The 23,597-nt window shown below is 43.0% G+C and overlaps 1 protein-coding gene across 9 annotated transcripts in view; it reads right to left on the bottom strand.

Moving 5' to 3' along the window:
* Nucleotides 1–1,049: 1,049 nt before the first annotated feature.
* LOC111263095 (electroneutral sodium bicarbonate exchanger 1) overlaps nucleotides 1,050–23,597 on the bottom strand; it is a 53,958-nt gene continuing 31,410 nt past the window's right edge. For 5 of the 9 annotated variants that reach the window (XM_022837888.2, XM_022837894.2, XM_022837892.2 and 2 more), the window contains exons 2-14: nucleotides 18,195–18,419; nucleotides 12,603–12,834; nucleotides 12,140–12,301; nucleotides 11,629–11,815; nucleotides 9,522–9,593; nucleotides 7,475–7,596; nucleotides 5,987–6,173; nucleotides 5,339–5,645; nucleotides 4,534–4,708; nucleotides 4,146–4,352; nucleotides 2,763–3,966; nucleotides 2,121–2,445; nucleotides 1,050–1,561 (exon numbers count right to left, since the gene is read on the bottom strand). In XM_022837888.2, the coding sequence (XP_022693623.1) occupies nucleotides 1,324–1,561; nucleotides 2,121–2,445; nucleotides 2,763–3,966; nucleotides 4,146–4,352; nucleotides 4,534–4,708; nucleotides 5,339–5,645; nucleotides 5,987–6,173; nucleotides 7,475–7,596; nucleotides 9,522–9,593; nucleotides 11,629–11,815; nucleotides 12,140–12,301; nucleotides 12,603–12,834; nucleotides 18,195–18,419 (3,643 nt within the window). In that variant the 3' untranslated portion in view covers nucleotides 1,050–1,323. Of the gene's footprint in view, nucleotides 1,562–2,120; nucleotides 2,446–2,762; nucleotides 3,967–4,145; nucleotides 4,353–4,533; nucleotides 4,709–5,338; nucleotides 5,646–5,986; nucleotides 6,174–7,474; nucleotides 7,597–9,521; nucleotides 9,594–11,628; nucleotides 11,816–12,139; nucleotides 12,302–12,602; nucleotides 12,835–18,194; nucleotides 18,420–19,546; nucleotides 21,567–21,594; nucleotides 21,925–23,597 lie in introns of those variants that run through there. The other 4 variants (XM_022837897.2, XM_022837886.2, XM_022837887.2 and 1 more) reach the window with 4 other exon arrangements.

Raw genomic sequence — 23,597 nt, 5'->3', positions numbered from 1 at the left:
TTCTTTCTGAAGATAATGGATACTCTAGTAGTATATTGGTTATCGTTATCGAAAATTCGTGGTTGAATTCGTGCCAGAGCTGAATGCCCATCCGTATGGAAAAAGATATTACCCCTCTGAAAGAGGTCCACTAGGATGGAGGGTTCCAACTTTCCGCGATTATGGAAGGGAGACAAGGTCTGTCGGTTGAGGTTTCCAAGGATTCCTTTGTTAGCTCGACATGCGCAGGGCTGTACGACAAAGTAGGTCGTCCATCCTATCTACACTGTAGATTTCTGGTAGTCGGATACTGGCGAAAGTTTGCTTTGCGTACATGTTTGTTTTAAGGTGTCGAGCGCTGTTCAGTAGGTCGTCAACGTTTATCTTTTCTCCATAACTATCTTTTTCTTCTGTGTGTTTGGTTCGCTCTGTCAGATTGATTGGAACCTGACGACACAGCCTGTTGATGCATCTACAGGCAACAGCTTTTTGAGTTCACAAATAGGCGGCGAACAAGTTATCATCGAAGTAGCAATCGTAGTTCACAAGGAAGTTGCAGAACGTATTTCTAGATAGTAGTGAGGGCTGGAATCATTTAGCAGCGACTGCATATTGGTCGGTAACAATTGTGACAGACGCCTACCAAAGAGAACTGTATGGTCGTGGCACATGTGGCCATCGTAAAGGCGTCATAGCGCTCGAGTATTCACTTATCAACGTGGTTGATCGACGTTTTGAGAAGGTTCTTGATGGGCAGTTTTAGTATTAGGGTTCACAGATAAAGAGACAGCGTATAGCTGATGGATCAATGATGTTTGGCTTAACAGGCCTTGCTGTTGTCTGCCCATAGCTCAACAACTGCAGGTCGGGTGGGAAGGACTAAGGCGGACAATAGGACTGAACACCTACAGTTAAAAAACTATCCCAGTCGCTATCAGATTATCTAGCCATTGTTACAAAGACCATAGGAGGTTCGTTATTAATTCTTGATATATAAATTAATCGTAACATAGTAGTGATACAATGCTAGTAACAAATGTAATAGTTAGCATAACAAACAAAGATGCGGATGCTATAATCTAAAATGTACATTAATTATCGTATTTACCGCGTACACTGTCACTTGCGATTGAAGATCAACGATTTAGTTCAATAGCTCCGGTAGGATAGCGTTATAAGAGGAAGAAGTGTTTTCGTTTGCTGTTTATCGCGTCGCGTGTGTTAATGTGCTTTATTATTTTTTTACATCACACATGTCTGCTACAGTTGTCATTAGTCTCATTAGATTAGTGTGCTTGAGAGCGCGTGGGTAATAATAACAGTGACTTTGGTTGCAACTTATTGTCATACAGTGGTCTCGGAGCCTTTGCCGGGCTGTTGCACTGGATCCTGCTGTTGTCCCAAGAAGGATTTCTTCGCTTCTTGGGGCGAGCTCTGGGGGACTGGGGTGGCAGACTGGATCTTGATCGTTATCCCGCAGTCGTCGTCTTCATCGTTGTTCTCTTCAGTCATCGTGGACAGCCGTCTTCTTTCCTCCTCGGAGACGGCGTCCTTCTTTGAGCCACGTTTCTTTTTCCTGCGACTCAACGAGATACATATGCCATACACGGTACATATGAACGTATGTTATAGTCAAACTATATGGAGCGATACCCAAAAACGGGACATTACTGCGACCCTGACAAAGGTATTCTGGGGTGATATCAAGACTGTGAGGTAATAGATAATTGAAACAGTATAATGGACGATAATAACTCGAGTAATAGCAGTAATCGTAAGAGATAGCATAGAGCAGATGGAAAAAAACATCTCAGGGCAGGGTATAATGCATTTGGTTCTGGTACATTAGACCGTTTTGCCTATTGGTAGATTCTAAAAAAATGATAACTCGTTGAATTAGACATAAGCAATATCTGTGCTTTTTCTTTTCCCATTTAAGTATGTTACCATGATTGTGGAATTTCATTGCTTGATACGTTCCCTACCCGACATTTGTATATGTATAGAGTAAACTAATGAGGGGTCGACTTCGCTCAGCTGTTTACTGGCAATTGAGTAATTTATAAGACGATGCTCTAACATCAACTTATTGGCCAAATCACATTATAATTTGGTTCATCAGAAAACAGTGTGACACTCACTTTCCACCAGTGGATTCTGTCACGATCGTTGGCACGGGCGGCTTCTCTTTCTCGGGGACGTTCTGTTGGTCGATGGCCTTCCATAGGGTTGTTTTCTGAAGCTGTTCGCTAATATTAATACCAGGGACGGGTTCTTTGCACTCCATAATATCTCCGTTGACTAATTGAATAGACACGCCACCCAGCTCGCCACCAGTTGTTTTCATTTCAAGAGCGCAGTTGTCACCCCCAGAACTGCCTACGTTGCCTGAATCAGAGTCGCGATTCTTCTCAGCCTCCTCTTGCCTCTTGTGTTCGGGCATAATATCGTCCAGCACCTTAAGCTCTGTAGCAAGAAATCGAACGTTTTATGGTATCGTATCCTAAGCTCATTTTCTATTCGAAAGAGGTATATCATCGCGGAAGGTTCGCGCGAACAGTCCTATTTGGCTATCTGAAGCAAGCGATTTATTTGCCCAAGCCACCGCACCGAAAATTAGATTCTTAATCAAGAAGAGTTCCTGGTTGCCTCAGGAGGCGCCAATATAAAAGTACCTCTTAATGGACACGTTGCCACGTTCAATGTAAACATTTCATTAGTTATAAGTATTATGCACTAGTGTACCATAGTAACCTAGTAAATCTTATTTTAGGATTGCTTACCTTTACGCGTGAAGATAAAATCGAGACATTTGCGCACGCCGATCATGACAACCAGCATGAGTGGAAAGCTGATTGAAGTCTGTTTGTAGCTCTTGATGAGCCACAGCGAGGCTAGACATAACACTTGTATAAACGTGAACAAATGAACACGCAGCGTTGGCACACTGCGCAAGAACATGTAATCAGGCTGATACTTTTGTGGCATGAAAATAATCAGAATCCTGGCGAATAACTGTGAGCCTTGCAACGAGCTCACGCCCATATATAGGAAGACGCCGTATAGCACTGGCATGGGTATGTGCTTAAGGACAGCCGTAAAGAAGACCGACATCCCTACCAATGCAAAGATTGCGACCTGAGTGATGCGTTGTTCTCGCACTCCAAGAAACTGTGGCTTCTCGCCTGGCGCCGATGTTTCAGATTCCATTTTCAGCGAGTTGACGTGCGTCATAGCCAACACGGTCGCCGCGACGAACCAAGGCAATCCAAAAACCGAGCATATACCGATTAAAACGGCTAGAACGAGCAGATCTAGGTGATATCCACAGCCTTTTTTAAGTTTGTTCTCTTTTCGATTGATGATAACGGCCGTGATTTGCTGATCCATAAAAATCAATATCGTGGCCAGCATCGCCGGAGGTATAGCCAACAGAACAGTCCACCAGGGGTTATGATTGAATGGCGGAATCAGCCATCCTCGACCGGACCAGGTCGGCTCAAACTTTTCCGGCACGTTAAGCTTTGGCGTTTCCAGTCCGATGGCCAGATCGGCGAGACTCACTGCTGATATAGCAATGACGACGGCGAAGTCCGATACGATTGCACGGACCCAGGTTGGAAAGTAGCTAGTGAACTTGAAGCTCTTGAGCGACGTGGCCAGAATGAAGGTGGCCGCAAACAGGACCACTGAAAGCAGGAATACATCGGGAACATACTGGCAGCCGGTCCCCTCCCATTCCCCGCCGGCGGCGTAACATCCATAGCGACTGAGATTCTGAAATGCCTCCCTATTCGAAGAGTTAGCCGGCGGCAGGCATTCGCAATCGATCCGTAACTTCAGATCCGTGTTCAGTGGCATCTTGTGCCCGATTTTCCCGACGTTCTTAAACGCCTCAATAATGAATATCAAAGAGATCAGTGTGGCAAAATTCTCTTCGGTGAATCGCGTGATGTAGCACACGAGTGCGCTGGCGTCTAGGGCCACCTAGGTGGACAAACAGAGCGAAAAAGAAACAATATTTAAAAAATTCCTATAGAGAGTCAGATGCAGTCGTTGGCTTCGTATACCCCTATTACGGTATCAATGAAATCTATTCAGCGAGATAATACTGACATGACTGATCAGAAAGTTATGTATTTGTGCGTGACTCAGTGAATACTAACGAGGTAAATGAGGATGACCATCGTCCAAAGGCCGACCCAAAACCTCAACGAGAGGTAATCGAGTCCATGTTCTTTACAAAAGTCATACATGATCGTCTCAAATACGAGCACGGGGCCGGTCGATCCAAGGATGGTTAAAGGCTGACCGGAGAACAGCCCGTATAATACACCGCAAACGGCGCCCGACATAAGAGATTCCATAGCTGCCTGCAATATTCAGTGTTACACGGGCGAACATCGAGACGTTCATTAATCTTTGCGTTGCGTTTCTCTCCAGCTGTGTCATGTTGGTTTGTTTTCATTTGTGTGCAAATCCAAAAAGCTTATAATGCTAGTGGATGTAATTACTATTGGGTGTGGTAGAGTTTTTAAGGTGGACTGTACTTACGATGCGATTCTCAGTTGCCGATCCCAGCAAACCGCCGAATGTAATTATTGGAGTAAGACAGGCAAAATACAGGAAAAATATAGATGCCACAGACTGTAGTGAGCAGGCGTCTTTGAAGTCTGATATATACCAAGGCATCTTACGCATAATATCGTTTTTCAAACCACCCCACAATCTGAAATAAGGGGGTAAACGGTTTCGTTAATAATCTTATATACTACGTGGTGCCTGTATATACGTGCTATATACTACATCACGCAATCTTTATACAATAATAACGCATACAAAATGTGTTGTATCAGATAGAACGGCTCCGTCTGGCAGACATCGGGAAAAAGTATCCGACGTTAGTAATTTATGATCCGTCTAAAGCTTTGACGTTCTGATATGTTACAGTAAATATCGTTTAATGGCTTAGAAAGCACATGAATTTACCGAAATGCATCGTTGAATTCAATTACGAAACCTCTTGTGAGCCGGTTTATATCAAAATGAGTGTATATATTTACTTGTACAGAGCTCCTAGACCCAAAAGATAGGCTAATTTCTTAGAATGTTTTCTTTTTTACCAACACAGAAACTATCTCGCACAACAAACTACTTATTGACCTCTTGTAGCAATAGTCATAATATCACTATGAAATTTACAGTCATAGTGATATTGTAACTACTACTACTACTACTGGTGGGTGGTTGAACCTTATCAATGTTGGGTACTATTAGTGCATTGCAAAATGAACGCTTCTGCTCCCTGTTCATTTATTTTTGTCCTGTCAACTAATTATAGATGACAACCTATACGTACACTCCCGTTCGTTTTAATCCTGATTCTTCCCGTTCTCGCTCTTCTTCTTCTTCAGGATCGAGCTTTGGAGTCAGCTCGGACTCCTGTTTTTTTCGAGCCTCCTGCGAGGGTGCATGCTGTGGCGGCTCAATTCGCGTGGCCGGATCCCACGCGCCGGGTGGTAGTACGGTCGCAGCATCGAGAAATTCGTCGACGCCAGCTAACAGGTGGTCGCGATTTTTGGCCTTGAAGGCTACGTCGTGGAATACTTCATCTGTCATGAGTATGCCGATAGCGCGGCCTACTTCATGGTAGCGAACCATGTTACCTGTGGAATGGCGAACGCATACAAATTGGGAATTCTGAGTGTACGCAAAAAAAAAAAATAGTTCGTGTAGAGTTGGAAATAGTACTCATAATTATAAGTCATACACGAAAGCATTATTTTGCTAAAAATACTTCTTTAATAGTTTTGGAAATTCTAATGGAAGGCCAAAAAAAACTTTCTCTCTCATTTTTTCTTCCGGTGGTCTAACTAGACTGTTAAATGCTAAATGACGTTTAGTTACGATCAACAATTGTAACATTAACATACTGAAGGAAGGCATTATGAACGGAGTTAATGTAGACCCGTAGATTCAGCTAAATTGGTTCTTTGCGTTAACTCACCCGTGGGGCCGAGCAAAAGGAAGAAAAACCTCGTCGGCACGGGGACCTCAGTGAGATCCCCCAGTGACATGGCCTGGTTCAATCGGACAAAAGCCATAATCGGTCGCTCTAGAAAATCCACTTCTCCCACTAAAATATTCACAGCCTGGGAACCTGGGGGCACTTTGCGCATAAAAGCTTGATTCAACTGAAATTAAATTAAGACAGAGCCCATCGTATCATGTTTAGATTGCTCCAAACTGTGTAGAACTTTCATTCGGAGCATAAATAATAGCTTTGAACTTGTTTCTATTTACTTAAAGGAGCTATGAACATCTAAATCAAATTAACCCCCTGTAGTGTAGAGAAGTATGAGTAACCATGTCCAGGACAATTGGTTTTTGTTAGCAATCACCACTGCAGGGTAATGTTGTGTACTTTTTCATTTGTCGTTGATTTCAAACAAATGTTACTAACTCTTGCGGAAACCCTCGGCGAAGCTTAGCTATTGCCAGTTTTGCCTTTTCAGATAAAAGCGCAAATATTATATATAATTTGATCATGTGGCCCCTATTATAAAATCTGTCATTGTCTATAGCACTTGTACCTGTCCTGCTTATGATCATTGATAGACACGACGAGAAACCACGCTGCACGAGCAGCGTTCAAGATGGGATGGTAATAATTAATATCTATGTTATATAGCCTATCGTGCAGGCCGCGGTTTCGAATTATTACAGACCGTAGCAATGTTGGGTAGATGAGGCGTAGGGCGCTGTAATAAAGCTAAAATGGTAGCACGAGTGCCTGGGAGCTGGTCGCGAAAGGCTACCGAGTTGATCTTGCGCTATCGTTAGACAACGATACGAATAAAAATAAATACTATAACAGTAAAGTGTGGTTAAATAAAACTATAAGCGATGACTACGTGCCGTTAATTAAAATGATGGAGGTCGCTGTGATTGAGGAAATGTCCGCATGGGATACAAATAGTCAGGTAGCTTAGAAAAGAACTCAAAGTGGTTTCCGGCACAAGTGTAAAACTTTGATGATTAGTAGAAGGGTGGAAACAAATCATCTATACCATATTGGCACTTACGTCATGTTAACTGGAATAAATAGGCATACATGTTAGAAAGTCAAACAAAACGTGTTATCTAACAAAACAATCCTAGATAGATTTGATTTTGTGCCAATATTCCCTATAATCGGATTCCATACCAGCGTTCCAAGCTACATGCCACGACCGAATCTTGTCTGTCTAATTCGAGCATGCCCCCAATCTGCACGTGTTCAACCAACAACGAAACCCCGAATACTATTTCAAGAGACTTGAATTTTACCTTAACGTTTTTCCCGCTTCCATATTTCAGTTCAAACGAGGGTTCGGCTATTTTAGACTTCGCGCGCTCCATTCTGCTACCCCCAATCTATCATCCTACCCCTGTTATGGCAATTGATCGTTAAACACTCCGGGTACATCGGTATTTCGCCATTCCGTTAGCTTACCCGATGATGGAGGTCGGGGGATGAGTTCTCGTTGTTGCCGGCAGGCGGACCTGCATGCAGTGAGTTGGAGCTGGGACTACCGTGAAGCTGCAGCTGGTCTGCGCACGCAGGTACTGAGGCACCTGCAAGTTTTCGTTGTTTTGAACGAAACGGAGTAGGTTCCATGGGTTCGGCCATAGTGTTCGTAGTTGGACGTTGTCACATGAAGGCGTTTATTGGCAACACCGGAACAGGTGGAACAACGAACAGGTGAAACAGAAGTAGAGAGCCGGATCAGAGACGAAATGCGAAAGTGCGACATGCTTTGTTAAAGTATCACTCCGATATAACTGACCTGCAAAAGTCAGTAGCCTAATCTGCAGCAACGTCCTGCAGATATACTTTCTACGCTACACTACAATTAGCTACACGATAACAGCACTGCACTACATCTTCAAGCTAAGCAGCAGTAACAATAGCAGCAAAAAATTTAGCAGAAATCGGTGCAGACACAAGTTCTCTTCCGTGACTTAATGGGTCCCGGCTCTGCTGAAGGAGAAAAAGGTCCTTCGCGCTACCGAGCAACCCTTCGAAGATTTGTTTACAAAATAACCAGAGCAAAAACGAGTACATTGCCATCAAATGCTACAGAGGATCTCTCGAGTAGAAAATGCACGCGTGAGAACATAAAGCACAAAACGAAAACCGTCATAATTTGATCGATCAATGCAACTCACTGTTCAGTCAGTCGACTATTTGACAATAAAAAATTAAACGGGTGGTAAAGTGGGCATGAAACGAAAAACAGGGTAAAAATTGCAATTTAGGGCTACATGCAAACTCCCTTTTGCGATTTTGAATATTCTGCATACGAGGTTGGAGGATCACTATCAGCTAAAATGGGTCGAACTAAAGTAAGGTACAAACAGTGCATATTGGCACAACATCTGATAAAAAAAAAAGCAGATTTATATACGATATGCATGGGCGAAATCAAGAAAACAATGGTACAGCATGACATTCGTTCCATAGGATAGGATCATATGTGGGGCAATTCTACAAATATGTATGTGTTTGGTTTTACATCGGACGTAAATACTGCGTAGACAATTGGATGATCTCTGATAATAATTTGTGACAGTCAGTCTTTTCGTTTCTATTAGACACCCATTGTCGGACTAAATCATAAATTAAAGAACGGTCCTTGTTTCGGAAGTTGCAAACAACCAAAACTGATTGTTGATCTTAGAGATTTCTCGTGTCTGGTATAATTGCACAAGTTTCCTATGCCATTATTTTACGCTCTCATTCGCCAGTCAACACTCGTCAGTATCATAAAAATCGTGCCTGAGCCTAGAAGATGAAAAAAGGACGACTAAGGAAACTATACTTTTGTTAGAGTCGTAGAGCTATCAAAATTCAAATAATTCGGACAGATCCGTAAATGAAAAAATTTTGTTTTCTCAACCACTCGATGCCGTGGGCGCGCATTGAGCGCAGAGACCCAGATGATTAGAGATTAGGTATGAGGATGAAAAAGGGTAATTATCACGTGTTTGATATCAATTGCACACTACATTACATTGCTAAACAAAAAAAGACTAACTAAAGCTTCGCTAGGATTACAGCAACAAACCTATTGTGCCTAAAACTATCAAGTCAAATCAAAAATAGGTTTGCTAACAGTTCTAGGACGGCAAGCAGACCCACATGACAGCACATTGAAATCGGGGCATCAGCTGGATCAAGTTCAAAACGATGGTGCTTCTTATAGTGATCGCACTACAGGAAGGAGGAGGGTCACGTCACACAGTTTTGCGCGCGTCGCAGAGAGTTCACAGGACAACATTGAGAATCGAAGGCGCTATGATATGTCTATGCTAAAACCTTATTCTGTTTTTATCTTGTTGATGTTTTTTTTTTTCTCTATTTCCGATTTCTATGTGGTCAAATTCTGCAGCGCGCGCGAACGCTCCATTAGCAGAGTCTAGGCAGCTAGCTATCCGAAGCCAGGCAATTCTTCCGTGGAGCGACTCCCGGCTATCGAACGCACAGCAACAAGGTGTACCTGGCACACTCAGCAGAGGCCCTGCGTGAGTCTGGACTGCTGGAGCAGGAGTCGCCCCTGCTTCTATATCACCTTTACGTTGTGGCGACATGCCACACCAGGTGGTCAAATCACGAGGGACATATCGCCATCAATGTACCCGAGACAGACAGACAGACAGGCAGGTAGGTAGGTGTGACGCGATGACGTAGAACGAAGAATGCAACGCAGAAGAGTGACGCGACGTGCGCGCCACCGGACGATGGCAGAAGTCGAATGAGCAATGAAGAACGACGAGGATTTTTTGTCGTGTGTTTTAACCGTAGAGTAGCAGTGGCAGCATAAGCAGGAGACGGAGATAAGTGGTTGTGATGTTTGGAGGGGAAGAGCCGACCAACGCAACGGACCAACGAAAGCACGTTAACGACAAGAGCACACGATTATCAGCATCATTATGACTAACAGTATTTTATCATCAATAACAATAAAAACGACAAAAAAGACACAGAAGGAGAAAAGGCAGTCGATGTACGTACGTACGTATATTGGGAATGTTTTATATAAGAAAAAAAAAGACCTACGAAGCAGAGAAATAGGCTGTTATGCATATCATTACTGGTAAATCATGGACATATCTGCACGTCTGCCAAATATGGTTTGATGTTTATAATGCAATCGTGTTAACGACACAGTCGTGAGTGAAGGCGCCCAGAGCGTTAGCAACAACAACAATAAAAAAAAAAAGCCAGTCAACAAATCGTTGACATGGAAGTAATTTCTATGAGATTTTACCGATGGAACGACAACACGCCAATATCGCTTAAGGAAAGTGCAGGTGTTAACCGGGAGAAGACAAGGAAGCTTCAACAGCCAGTCCTATATATTCGATAAAATATAGATATGCTGATTATGTTGGTGGATAGAGAGGACGTATGTGTGGTAAAGTAGTTTAGAAACCTTATGTGAATGATATAGGAGCTCAGAAATTGCCATTCTTGATTCAATAGGGTGTTCGGAACGTTTGCAATGATTCCCCGTTGATTTCCCGTCCTTTCTACCTACAAGTATTTAGCTTATAATATTACAGTGTGTATGTGTCTCAAGATTAAAAGAACAAAGTGGAAGGGTTATTGCAGAAACTTAGAGATTTGAAATCGATATAGTGTAGAGACGAAATATAAGATGCAATAGCCCATATGTGTATACGCAAAAGAGCACAACAACTTACCAGAGGCAATCTATTTCTAAGAACGTCAAAACCACTTTTATCTTTCAGTTAGAAGACGTAGTTAATATATTGTTACTGTTTTAATAAAGACCTTTATGAAACCGTCATCATCAATAAATTAAGCTTTCGTTTAGATTAGGTGACGAAACAAAATGTAACATACCTAAGCTGCTTTGGTAACTTTTTGAACAACCTTTTTTTTCTTTTACCTACGCTATACGACCCAGTTATAGGGTCGGATAAAGCTGGAATTATTCATGAGCCATATTTGTGTGTGGGACAAATACGGTGCTCGAAGTTTATATTGAATAGTACGGCAAATCGCAGGTCGCTCGATCGTATGTAGGATATCGACATGTCGAAGCTATTGACGAATTACGCTAATAGAAGTCGCTAATGAAGTGCAACAAACGTACATTGTTGTGTTGTGTGCTATGGAAATAAAAAAGAAATTGAACTGGGCCTGATTTTTGTTGGAACATATAGTGATGGCGCAATCAAAAGGTTTCCGGGGTGCTGGAATACGTTATTGATGAATAGATTGACAGGATAAACCTGTTTAATCTACATTTTTTTTCTCACTGACTGAACGAAACCACACGATGTTTATAGAAGATGAGTCATCCGTCCTACAATATATATATATATATATATATATATATATTCCTATATTTTTTATTGAGCCACAGACTGACATTATACAAACATTAACGATTGTGGACGAAAAAAAAAACAAATTTTTATTTGTCTATGCTGACCAGGACCGTATCTAAGCGTGCTTCGCCGTCTAACGACGTGTGAGCCTCGCTAGCGTCACTCGTCTAAGTTAGCTCATTTCTATCATTTGACTCCTATGATCATACGGTTGACAATAGCTACCGTTTGATAGTGTAAACATACTGTTGTTGGTGCTGCCGAACATTGACTTGGAACTATTGCGTCCGATGTCTGCGAGGGAGCGAATTAAGGGTAGGCGTTTGGCGTCTGTCTGTCGCTTCTCGTGTTGGTGACGATGTCGCTTCAGAAGAATCTCTTTGATGCGATCGCGACAATCCAGAGCCGACATTGGAAGCTGTTTTGAGTTGACCTGAGAAAAATCAAATATGGCGACCAAATCTTTGATGGGTAGGGAAGAACACTAACTACTGCGATTAGACGATAATAAAATTCAGCTGAATTTCGGTAGCTATCAGAATTGGACATGAGCTAATTTTGGTTATAAATCGGATTCCCTTGCCGTCTATTACCGATACGCTAGTTGGAGAGGCAGATATCTACAGTTGGTTTCTATCAAAGCTAAGAAACCATTGTACTAACTACTGAACATCGCACGCACGCACGCACGCACGCACGCACGCACGCTCGGACACCGAGGAACAGACGCATACAGATGCCATTGACTGATACTAACCATATTTTCGAGGATAAGCTCTGCTATATTCTCCAGGCTGGTAGCCTCCATATCAAGAAGAACTGTTCCGTTCAGCAAAAAACTACGGAGATCCATAAGCGAGTGTAGAGAAATTGTTGATACGTGAGGTTTTGACCAACGGTCGCCGCCTTCCTCTACGTCCTGCGGGACGCCAACAGCGATAGAAAAGATCGTTAGATTAACACCTTATCTATGTTGGTACTTTCTCTCTGTGACTTTTCATTTACGCGAATATGTTTATATCGCAGTTGATTAATTATCGAGCACAGCTAACAAGACCAAGCATCCGAAAGTATGCGACGAAATATCCGAAAGCGAAACGGCCTCGATGACCAGTAATGAGTGTTATCCCATTACTGGTCATCGAGGCCGGTACATTACGTTAACTTTTTCATGCTTAGCTCAATTTCGTGATAAAATTTAGATAATCTAACTAGCTGACCTCTTCGTATTTAATCCATCGGGCAGCTTCGCGCCACTCGTAGTCACCACTGTCCATGCTCTGAGTAAGCACCTCCATCTCTGAAAAGAGCGGATGTACTTCGTGTCCTTCGTCTTCTTCACCGAGCAAAAAATGAATACGCTCGGCGGGTGCTTGAACTTTGTCTTCGGGTTGAGGCCCGGTGCCTGTTTGGCCGCCGGGAGAGCCTTTCTTTCCATGATGCCGATGGCGTCTGTGCAAAGGAAAAAAACGAATAAAACAATAATTCAATTAAGTTGTCGCTCTCAAGTTTTGCTTAAAAGTTTTGCTAGATTGTTTAGCATCCTTAAGATTTAAAATGTTTAGGAAACTTATCCTTAACATTGAAAATAAACGGACCCATATTAACGACTCAACAGATCTTTGTGTTGCAACAACTCTATGCTAAAATTATTTGTCGATATTCATATAGCTCTGATATCGAACTTTTTTTTTTCTTTTTATTTTCATATTCTTTATAGGCTATACCATTATTTTGTCATCGTTGCTTTCTAAGTATTTAATGCCTCTTCCAACACTCCTTAAGATTGTTGCTTATCTATAGGAGTCCATTGAAAACGCTCTGAATCACAGCTCTAACTCAACCGAAGAATATCGACTACTGCACGAAAAGCTAGTTCATTAGCTGCAGGACAAAGGGACTGATACTTTCAGGTCCCCACTTGTTACGATTGCTTCCCGGGAAAGACATGGCTAATGGCTGTGCTTAAGGATCAACTATTTTGTTTGTCTTCAGTAACAAGGTAATATCTCCTCGAGCTACAGCCTACGCCGTCAGACACGCGACTTCTACCAAGGCGGCATAAGAGATCGCTGTGTAGCATAGAAGATAAGAAAAGATGAACGATTAGATTGGTCGTGGTTTAGCCAAGGAAGATTCGAGAACAGATGAAGATCGAATGTTGCTAGTGACCACTTACAAATGGTGAAAGAAATCAAAAACAATCATCCATGAACGTTTTGCTAACTCGCATGCTCCCAGCTGCAAATGAATAGCTCTCTTAAGGTCTCGATCAGCTCTGTTAAATCCCTCCTATTGGTTTATTGAGGACGACCTCAAGTATCCGTTTTAAAATTTAAAAACATATTCTGTCCCCGTTTTAGGAGGCTGGCTTGCTAAAAGCTTTCTTTCCAACCGGCATTGCGTCGATTTTCATTTCTCTGCTTCATTTCCGCGTTGTAATCATTAGCATTATCTAAATAGAATTGAAAACAGTTGCTTCTTAACATTAACTGGACGATTATGAAGCTAGGTTCATGAACTTGTTATCAGTTAGGGCGCTTGCTAACTGCTTTTCATAGAAATAGATGATACATCTCAGTATCAGTTTGTGTTTCCTTGGACATGTTGGCTTGTCGGCACAATCTGTCGTATTAATCCAAAAGGCAACCAGTGGCAACGACGATATCAAAAATGGCTATGGCACCAATCTCTCAAACAAGAAACCATACGTCGATTAACTCCACTGAAAATTTCTAATAGCACGGATTGGTAATGGCACGTTTACAGGAATACGTCTATGCGTAGACAAACGAAACTGGCTGCGGTTCCTCGTGACGCGGACACCGCGTATATAATAATTATAGGCAACAACATTTAGCATTGAGGTTGACACCAAACAAAAGAGGACAAATCGTTCTCTAGTTTATTTCCATTTCTTAGAAATTACAAAAATAATAATTATTATGTTGTCGTTTTGACAACGGAACAGGCAGAGAGTGACGATTACAGATGATCGAAAATCACTTTCGTCTGCTTAACATTGGAGCACCGTAATATGTATAAATAAACAATATTTTTCTCTAAATCGGTTAGCTGTTGAGTCGTTTATTATTTGTAGCGATAAGTACCAGGTCTGTAATAATAACTGCAGACAAACATGTGCTCTCGTAGCGGCATGTTTTGGATGGCTAATGCGCAATCGCGCTTTCATGGTAGTCCTAAACGTGCAGCCGTCACTAGTTCAAATTTCAACGATGACAAGATAGTTACCATGGCATATGGTATCTTGTCCATGTGTCTACTGAAGAAGCCCCCGATAAGTCGAGTGGGACCCGCCCTGCTTTGACCTACCAACAAGGGAGAAACCTTAGATACTATACCGAAGAGATGATTTTGCAAACCTGTTTATACAGTAAAAATAACTGGGACGGTTAAAAAACGCAACCTACACTTCGATACTGCTGATTGTTGTGCCCTTATTGAGATACGATGCTCTCGCATGAATCTTAGATTGGGCACTTGGATGCGTCAACAATCTGACCACTGCACGTTTCGTGAGGTCTGATTTTCGTGTCGTGCGTCGCACGAATGATGTTGAAATTCTCGAATGGAAAGACTCGTTGAATCTGCACCCTGAGCATCTGTGAAGCATGATTTACTAATTGATTGACTGTGGTAATCAGGGCATGATTGATTTGTTCATGAAGGACATCAGCTTGTGCCATGATCTCGGTTGGTGCACGGTGACGTTTGCCTTAAATTAATCCACATTGGAGTTTTGCTATTGAGTTGGAAACTCAACAGCTAGTAGTAAACGAGGCTGATAAATTGGACAGACGTGAGTGTTTGTCTTGCATGGAAAACTAGATAGAGGCCAACATGCATATAGTGTGATCAAATTACTGATTCAGGTCAGTCCTATGTCCGCTTTTTCACAACGACGCTACGGCAAAAAAAAAGGCATAACGGCCTGTAGTAAAATACGCCTCCTTCATAGACCAGACGAATTCACGTGATTATTTTGCAACGAAGCTAACATCATTACTCATAAGAACGGTCGTTTATTATTTCAACAATTATTACCAATAACCGTTAATAATAGAAGCGTCGGGTGCAGATTTCGCTGGCAACAAAGTCCATTTATTCTATAGAGTACATCCCTTTGTCGCATCGCCCTTTGACGAAATTTGCAAAGTGGTGCTATTTAGCATAAGCACACTAGAAGTCCTTTTTCGTAAGTAACAGGACGCAGCGTTTCGAATCAAACAGCTCAGACAAACGACCGTCCAATGTGGCACATTGGCATATCAATGATGTTAAGGTTCTCCCTGGGTGTAATTCCACCTTACTATGCACTCGAGGTCCGGCAACACGCGTCGTCGAGCGTCTAGACGGTCGGGATGCTTGTCGCAGAAAGTGACTCCCCCAACTTCGCTATATCCGTTGAGTTAGAGAGGGCTAGAAGGGTCGCGGGAGAGAACTTGAGTCTCGGACTGTGTCACCGCCTGCAACCTAAATATTATAAAAAGCCCTTACGGTGCAAGATACGGCGGCAAGCTAAACGAGCAGCGTAATTTCAGCTTTTATCACGCAAGATAAAATGGCCCCTTTCGAAACAGCGTGACTTTATCGTCGACACGCAGAATATTGGTGGGGCAACAAACGCGACCATTATTAGGATGCAGCCTCAAATATCACCAGTAATTTTAGCATTCTTTTAAGCTTGGTGATGATGTAATTTCTAACATTTATTCGCTGCTCATAACGGCGTCAAGTGGACATCAGTTAATTATTGTCAAGATCGCCTAAACTAACAATGGTTCTATTATATTTCTAACGTAAAGCAACGATTACGCCAAACGTAATAAGCTTTGGGTCATGCGATTATTGATATGCTGGTTCTCAATCTGTCAAAATTGATGTTCCATCACTCGAGTTTTTCTCCACCCTCAAATAGCCCATTGACGATGCGATGAAAATGGTTGACGTTAGGCCCACTAACCGAAATTTGCAGGCACCAACCGAAAATTGAGTACAACCACAGCTACGAGATTTTGACTCGTCACAAAACGTTCGACTAAATGTTTCCTTTCCATTCTTAATCGTTCGTATGCTGACCAGTCTTGAGAATAATAAAAATCAAATATTTTCAAAAGACGAGCTATGTTTTCAGAAAAAACAACGCCGACTCAGGTAGGCGCAATGGAATTGAATCAAGCCCGACATCTATCGTATGTGTCCATAGCGAAAGTTTCAAACACATTCGGACGTCATCTACGGTGACCAGAGATTTCGGAAGATATCTATACGTGAAAGAAAAGGGCTCATTCGATTCATATTTGAGCCAGTATTCGTAGTTAGGGCCGGAGCCACTTGAATTGAGTGGGGAGCAGGGCTAATATCAGCGACATTTATGTTGACGTACTTAATGCTCAGGCCATCGTTTGGTTCTTGTCGACGGGATTTGAAAGCTTGTTCCGTTGCAACACAAGAATTAGCAGCTTCAATATGCGCGCACTTTTGACACGTAAGAGGCCCCTGTCGTTTCGGTGGTAAATAAGTCTGCAGTATGCTTTTATATATACTGTAATCATTCTATTGCACGATAAAATATTACGAATATAATAATAGGTAGATAGAAAGCTGATAGGCTTGAGCTTTTTGCTTAGGCCAGTCAGCTTCGCTGCTGGCTTTCTTTACGCAATGACGTCTCACTGTGTCGTCGTTCACTGTGACCGCTTCATATATCCACACAGACATGTCCACGAAAAACCAGTCAGACAGATTTAGCGTCATGCCGTAGGATAACAGAGCGTAAACACTTATTCCATTTAATCAATCCGACGACTGATCGGTAATCGGTAAAGAATCTTTCTGTCTAACTAACGAAAATAACTGGACAAAAAAATAGGCCAAGAGGAAATTCAAGCGCACCAACATCTGTCACGTTGGTGAAGGTTTATTCGGTCTTTAGAGGTGAAATAATTTCCAGGGCAGATGGTTCGCCGGACTCGGGACATTAATAGTGGTAGCGAATGAATGTCCTTCCTAATACTTTTGTTATAGGGCCCATTTTTCCCACTGTAGAATGTCCACGCTTATATTATGGAATAGAAATGTGTTCTTTATGAGAACGATTTTCTTTATGAAGCCATTCAAACTTTATGCTGAACAGATGGAGCTTCAAGATAAACCTAGATAAAATTTTTTGCAGTTGTTCTGCTGTAGCAGTTTTCGCATTTGATTGTCAACTGCCTCCAATATATGCGACTGAAAGCTCGATCATAACAAGATTGTTATCACTAACAATACAGTGCTGGCAATGTATTGTTGTTTTTCCAGTTATTTTTCTTGAAAATAAGTCCACAAAATTTTGGTATAAAACGATATAGCACCCTGCACTCTACAACAAAGGCTATTTTAATCTACGATATCAGACTAAACTTACTGGGTATCACAAATAAGCTTCATGTCCTAATTTTCTGATTGTACGTTTTATAAGTTAAGATTAGATAGATTTTACACAATAGATACTATTTTGACACTAGAGATACAACATATTCTCTCAGTGCGTGAACATCCGAGATAACGCACTTCGCGGTTGCGAGGTGATAATGGCGCTAGAAATCGTCTGAGCTAGGGACTAGATAATGTGTGTTTTTATGGAAAGTTGTCCGTGAACTTTGTCATAAATAAGCTTGAATGATGTCATTTGGATATTACTATTGATATTACGAGTATTTATACTATCATGATGTTATCACTGTATCAATAATCTGCCTTTCTTGTTCCCCATATTTCAGTGTCTTCATCATCAGTCTTCGACGTACCTATGGTGCCCAGAAGGTCCCGACGCGCTGGCTCGCCGCCTATAGCCGGGCACATGTAGCCCCACATAGACGGTGTGCGCACGATGTCCTTCAAAGTCCTTGTCGGTGTAGCTGGGGTGCGTAGTCAGAGCGCCCGGATCCCGGGGCGCTTCCGCGCCGTCCAGGTTATCTGCCACTCCGCCTCGCTCCATATCCGCAGCCCAACTACCACTCGAGCCCAGAACACTGCAGAAAGAAAAGCAGAAAAAAAACTATATCTATTAGTGATTTGTACATATATATAGTCGCTGTCAGTATAAAACACGAAGTAGCCTATGGTACTGTTGTTAGAGTTTGTTCTGTTTGAATGTTTGTATATCTAGTCGCCATTGACTCGGCTAACACAAAGCTAACGTGCGCCTTACCACAAGAAGAGCTCTTGGGCGGCTTGTAGGGCACATTAACGTAAAACATCGTGGTATATTACAACGCTGGAGTTGTGAGAAAGCTCTGTTAGCTTATCGTTGAAATAAACAACAACGATAGGAAACGTCGTTAATTAGATATAGAGATAGAGATTTTAGGGGGGTGCATAATGCTTGGATCGAGCCTATGACTCTCTGCCATTTATCCCGGTCTGTGTGATAGCTTATTGGTATGGAGCAACTGACCAAAGTGGGTTTGTCCGTGTAGGATGTTCCTTGGTTGTAAATACAACCCAAACGCCCATGTTACGTCTTTTACGACTCGTTTCGCTAACAGCAGAAAGCCATCATTATTGAAGACCCCGCCCCGTGTGTCACTTCATAGTGTTTATTCTATTCGCGTGTAGTGATTTCTTCATTGATTTTATCCTAATCCTGATAAAAGGTCATAATAGGCTTTTTCAAAGTGGCAATGTGCCTTTATCCGCTTTCAGGGTTAACTCAACGTTTTTCGAGCTGCACGCTTTTTGTAGTCTACACAATTCAACGACGTATGAATCCAAAAGTCAGGATAAAAACCAAGAGAGAATGACTCAGTTGTACTCTTTTCCTTAAACAGAAGATTTGCCCGACCATTTGTTCATTTCCGTTCTTTTCTGATCAGCCTTCCATGCCGTTCACAGTGAGAAAGAAGAATTATCAAACGGATCCTTTTTGTTTTCGTATAGAATGCGAACCATTCGTGGATGAACTGTATTCCCGCATGGTATTGCCCCTCGACGCCCGATTCGTTGACAAACTAATCGCTCACCAGTCTAAAAACTTGTGCTACCCATTTTGAAGATCGTCTTATAGCAGTTAAGTGGTGCCGTTGGATTGTTGTCTTTTCGACAGCCTACCTATAATATCACTATCGTAATCATTATTGTCTATGTCACGAGCACGTACTTCTTCCGCCACACGTTTCGGATCCAGCGAGGTTCATGTTCCACGTTAACACGTTCAATGCCTTCTTCATTGAGCTCGTACACCGTATCTAAAAACCTCATTGTGTCGTATTATTAACCAAGGCAAGTTGATGAAAAATAATCAGGAACAACCGCAGTCGGTTAGATTTTATCGAAGCAAATATATATATATATATACAGTTACGGTGCCTCGATTAAGGTTCTTGTCGTCACGCTTGTTCTGATCACTGCAGACGTCACAAATTCTCACTTCGTGTCTTAGGAGTGCTTTTATTCTGGCCAATTTCGGTAGAGGTCAAGTTCAATTTAGCATCACAACGAGACCCGACACAAACGATCACACAGCCGCGTGTGTCGCATCACATTGGGCCTACATCACCGACATAGCCACAGTACTGTCAGCTGACGTTGGAACGTAATCGTTGAGCTGGGTTCGGTCTTCGCGAAGATGACTGAAGATCGCAGAAAGATGCGCACATCGGGCTGCAACTGGACTGCGAGTTCCGACACGAACGATGCTCAGCAAGAGAAATTTATACCGAACAGATAATACCGTTCAACGAACCCAATCAAGACACTATCTGTCTACAGCAGGCAATCACATCCAATATCTCACAAGTGAAAACTACCGACTTCGATTGATGTTGAAAGTGGCGCGCGATTTTATAGTAGCTGACTATTGTGGCTTTCTTTTGCTAATGTTATGATACTCTTTTGGCTGCTTTCGCTATCAGGATAAATCGCTAACAATAATAATAATATTATCACCTTACAACTAAAAGCAAAATTCTCTGGAAGACGATTTTCTCTAGACAACTAGACGGTAACCAGTAAGCACAGTGGCGCCCAGTGAAGGCTAAGCTGGGCTTTGGGAGGCCCGGTGACGGGTACCAGTTAGTTGGTCGGCTTATTCAGTCAGACCTAAGCAAAGGCACAAGTCTCCCGTGTTCGATGCCTGAGACGCTCAGACACGGAGAGAGCCTTATAGGTTGCGCGCCTGATTGTCGCCGGCGGCGTCATCCGCAACCCGTCAGCCAAGAAAAATGAGGGGGAAGAGATCTCCTTTCGTTCAATCACAACAAAGTATGATCGCTCGCCACAGAAAGCTTGTAGTAAATCCCCTAAGAATAGGATTGATGCTAGTAATACTAGACGTAGTAGCTGGAAGTCGTATGTCACTCGCAATTTTTTGGAGATTGTTCTCGTTCAACGTGTTAGACAAAGGCCCAGGTGAAGAAGTGTCGTCGTCTGCTGGTTCAGTCACTAACTTTTTAATAATTTTCCGTTTTGCTGAAAAATTAGCGGCAAAAATGGCGCCGTACTGAACTCGAAATAAGCGAATACAGAATACAGCTGCTGGAATTCTACTGAAACCGTTAAGTTCTAGCGCTCAAAACCAAGATGAAATAGTATTTCCGTTTGGTCCACGGTGATAATCGACAAGAAGCGGTAAATCAATGTCCTTGTTATGCGTAATCTGCTGGTAGCGCAGCACGTTCATATGAGCTATATGATTGGTTACGTAAATCACTTGGCGTGACACGAGATCCTGTCGCTCTAAAGGGAACGCATCGAGACCACCCGAAACAGCGAAGTTCGCTGCGATCCTTATGGAACAGGCGTGAATGCGCGGGGTCTTCAGAAATTCGTTGTACGACGGAACTACGGTCACAGATTTGAGCACTCACACACATGACCCGATCGGTCGCAATTATTAGATCAGAGAGGATAATGCAATGGCAACTCGAACGCTCCGTTCGCATATGCTCCTAGAATGTTTTGTAGTTCTGGCAACAGAAAGTTTTCGTCGACAATTTCCTAGCCTTCATCTATTAGCCATTACATCACTTTGAGACGTGAAGGAGTTGGTGTGAAGAGAACAAACTTTGTTTACTTTATCTTTTCGCAATTCGTATCTGTGTTGAACTGGTTCGTAGATTGGCCAAGGGCCCAAGAAATCGATTTATTGCGCTACACTTAGCTTCTAAGTGGGAGCTAGACCGACTAATGAAAGCGCCAGTGACGTACAGCAGCAACAGTAGTAAATACACGTTTACTCGAGTGCAATCGTACGCGCCTAATGCATCATCTACAGTGAACCACTATACACTGCTTTGATTGAACTGCGATCGCGTGAAACCAGCGAAGCAGCCATGCCTGCGACGGGTCAGTCTATCACTGCATAGATGAAAGATTCCTTTCCCGAGAATAGTGATATGCTTGAAAGAGACAGCTACGCAACCGGACTACGCCACATCGGCGGATACAATCCACGCACAACTGTCCAGCTGCAACGCACGCCTGAAACTTTCCTGTCTGTCCATCTAAAACGATGTGTGTCCTGGGGGTGGGCGAACCATCCATGTTAGACTGGGAAAGCGAACGTCGGTGACGCGCGCTAAATATCAATACTTTGATGATGCTAGCAGCAGTAGCGGCGATGGCGGCGGCGGCGGCGGCGACGGCGACGACGGCGGGTGCCGACGAGAAGAACAAGAAAAGGGCAAACGCGCTTGTCGTCTAGACTGTCGCCTTTGTTTTCCTATGCCGCCGTCGCCGGGCGACCCTGTCAACTGTGCTCGTTATGCTTGTGGCGCAACGAACAAAATCGGCGGACGTGACAACGAGGAAATGATCTGAAACATAAAACAATTGAGTGAGAGCTTTCGGAGATGCCACTGCGAAGCGCGCGATAAGCTAGTCGTAAACTATTACGTACACAGGATGATCTTCGATCCCCTGTGCCGTAACGGTGCCGTAAACGAAGGAAGGGATCAGGCGAAGCCTCCAGCTTGAGCTAAAGGAAGACTCTCACCGGTCGACTGGAGGTCTGAAATGTGCCTTGAGGAAAGAACAAGTGAAAAATAAGTGCGGTTCTTCTGGAAGAATGAACTACGCCGACCCCCGACAACAATAAAGAAGAAGAATGATATATCAGATGATTTTATGTAATCGCTGCTGCTTACGAGTTTATTTGAGATGGTGGAAGACAGATCACTTGACTCGAAGCAACAGAGCCGGAAGGCGGGAACAGCAAAACACAAGATATATAGAAAGAGCACCAGCGAAGTCACAGCCGCTTAATCCGCTCGACGTTTCATCAGACTGGCGAACACAGCTGTACATCATACGGACACCTGTACAAGTAGAGTACAGGTGAGTTGTGTACACGGTTCAGGTACGAACTCTTGCTATTGAACACCATCATCACGTTAATGGAACAAGGCGCACAGATGGTCACCGCTGTCGTCTTCAATCATATCTATGTAACGTGCTCTCTTGCAAAGTGTTCACGTAGGGCACAATCCGACGACTTGTTGCGTTTAGTTAGTCCGGTGCTGACGTACGCAGACGAAGCAAGGGATAATTTTGAATCCGAGCTCGTCTTCGATGGAAGACCGATGTATGACAAACAGCTATTTTTAGCCGGCGCGACCAACTGGAGTTGTCCGCATTGCACGGTTGTATAAACGCCAAAAACATCCCGCAAGCTTTCTGAGGACACCGATGTACCACCTCACACCATTCATATACTTGAAACTGTTGTTAACAGCTTGCTTGCTTCCGTGTCCTCTAGGTGTACACGCCATAGACAAGGTGCGCAGAGACGAGCTAGAACAGGCCAAACAATCTGCTGCTTACGGTGCCTGGTCAGTCAGACACTTTAATTGAATGTGGCTGTATCTTCCGAGGGACGGAGACGACCCTGGTGCAGTGCTCTTGCAGAGAAACGTACACTAAGAAGCTCACGTAGCAAAAGAGCCATTTGTACCCGTTAAGATACAGAGAACTCCTCAATTACATGAATACACACATACACACGTGCATACGGAACACCAGCGGAGCTCCACGTAAGGGGCAGCCGTTCATTGCTTGGAGACATGGGGGCAGACGACTGCCCCACAGTTCTTAAGCCGCTACGGAGCTGTTTAAAATACTACCTCTGTTTTTTGGACGGAATGAAGCTGTTTGCTGCTGCTGCTGTTGTTGTTGATGGTTGCCGGCATAGTGATAGACTGTATTAACTGGCC

Source organism: Varroa jacobsoni, unplaced genomic scaffold (assembly GCF_002532875.2).
Source record: "Varroa jacobsoni isolate VJ856 unplaced genomic scaffold, vjacob_1.0 scaffold_734, whole genome shotgun sequence".
Classification (NCBI taxonomy): domain Eukaryota; kingdom Metazoa; phylum Arthropoda; class Arachnida; order Mesostigmata; family Varroidae; genus Varroa; species Varroa jacobsoni.
Note: the sequence above shows the minus strand (reverse complement) of the source record. Positions and strands in the feature narration are given on the sequence as shown.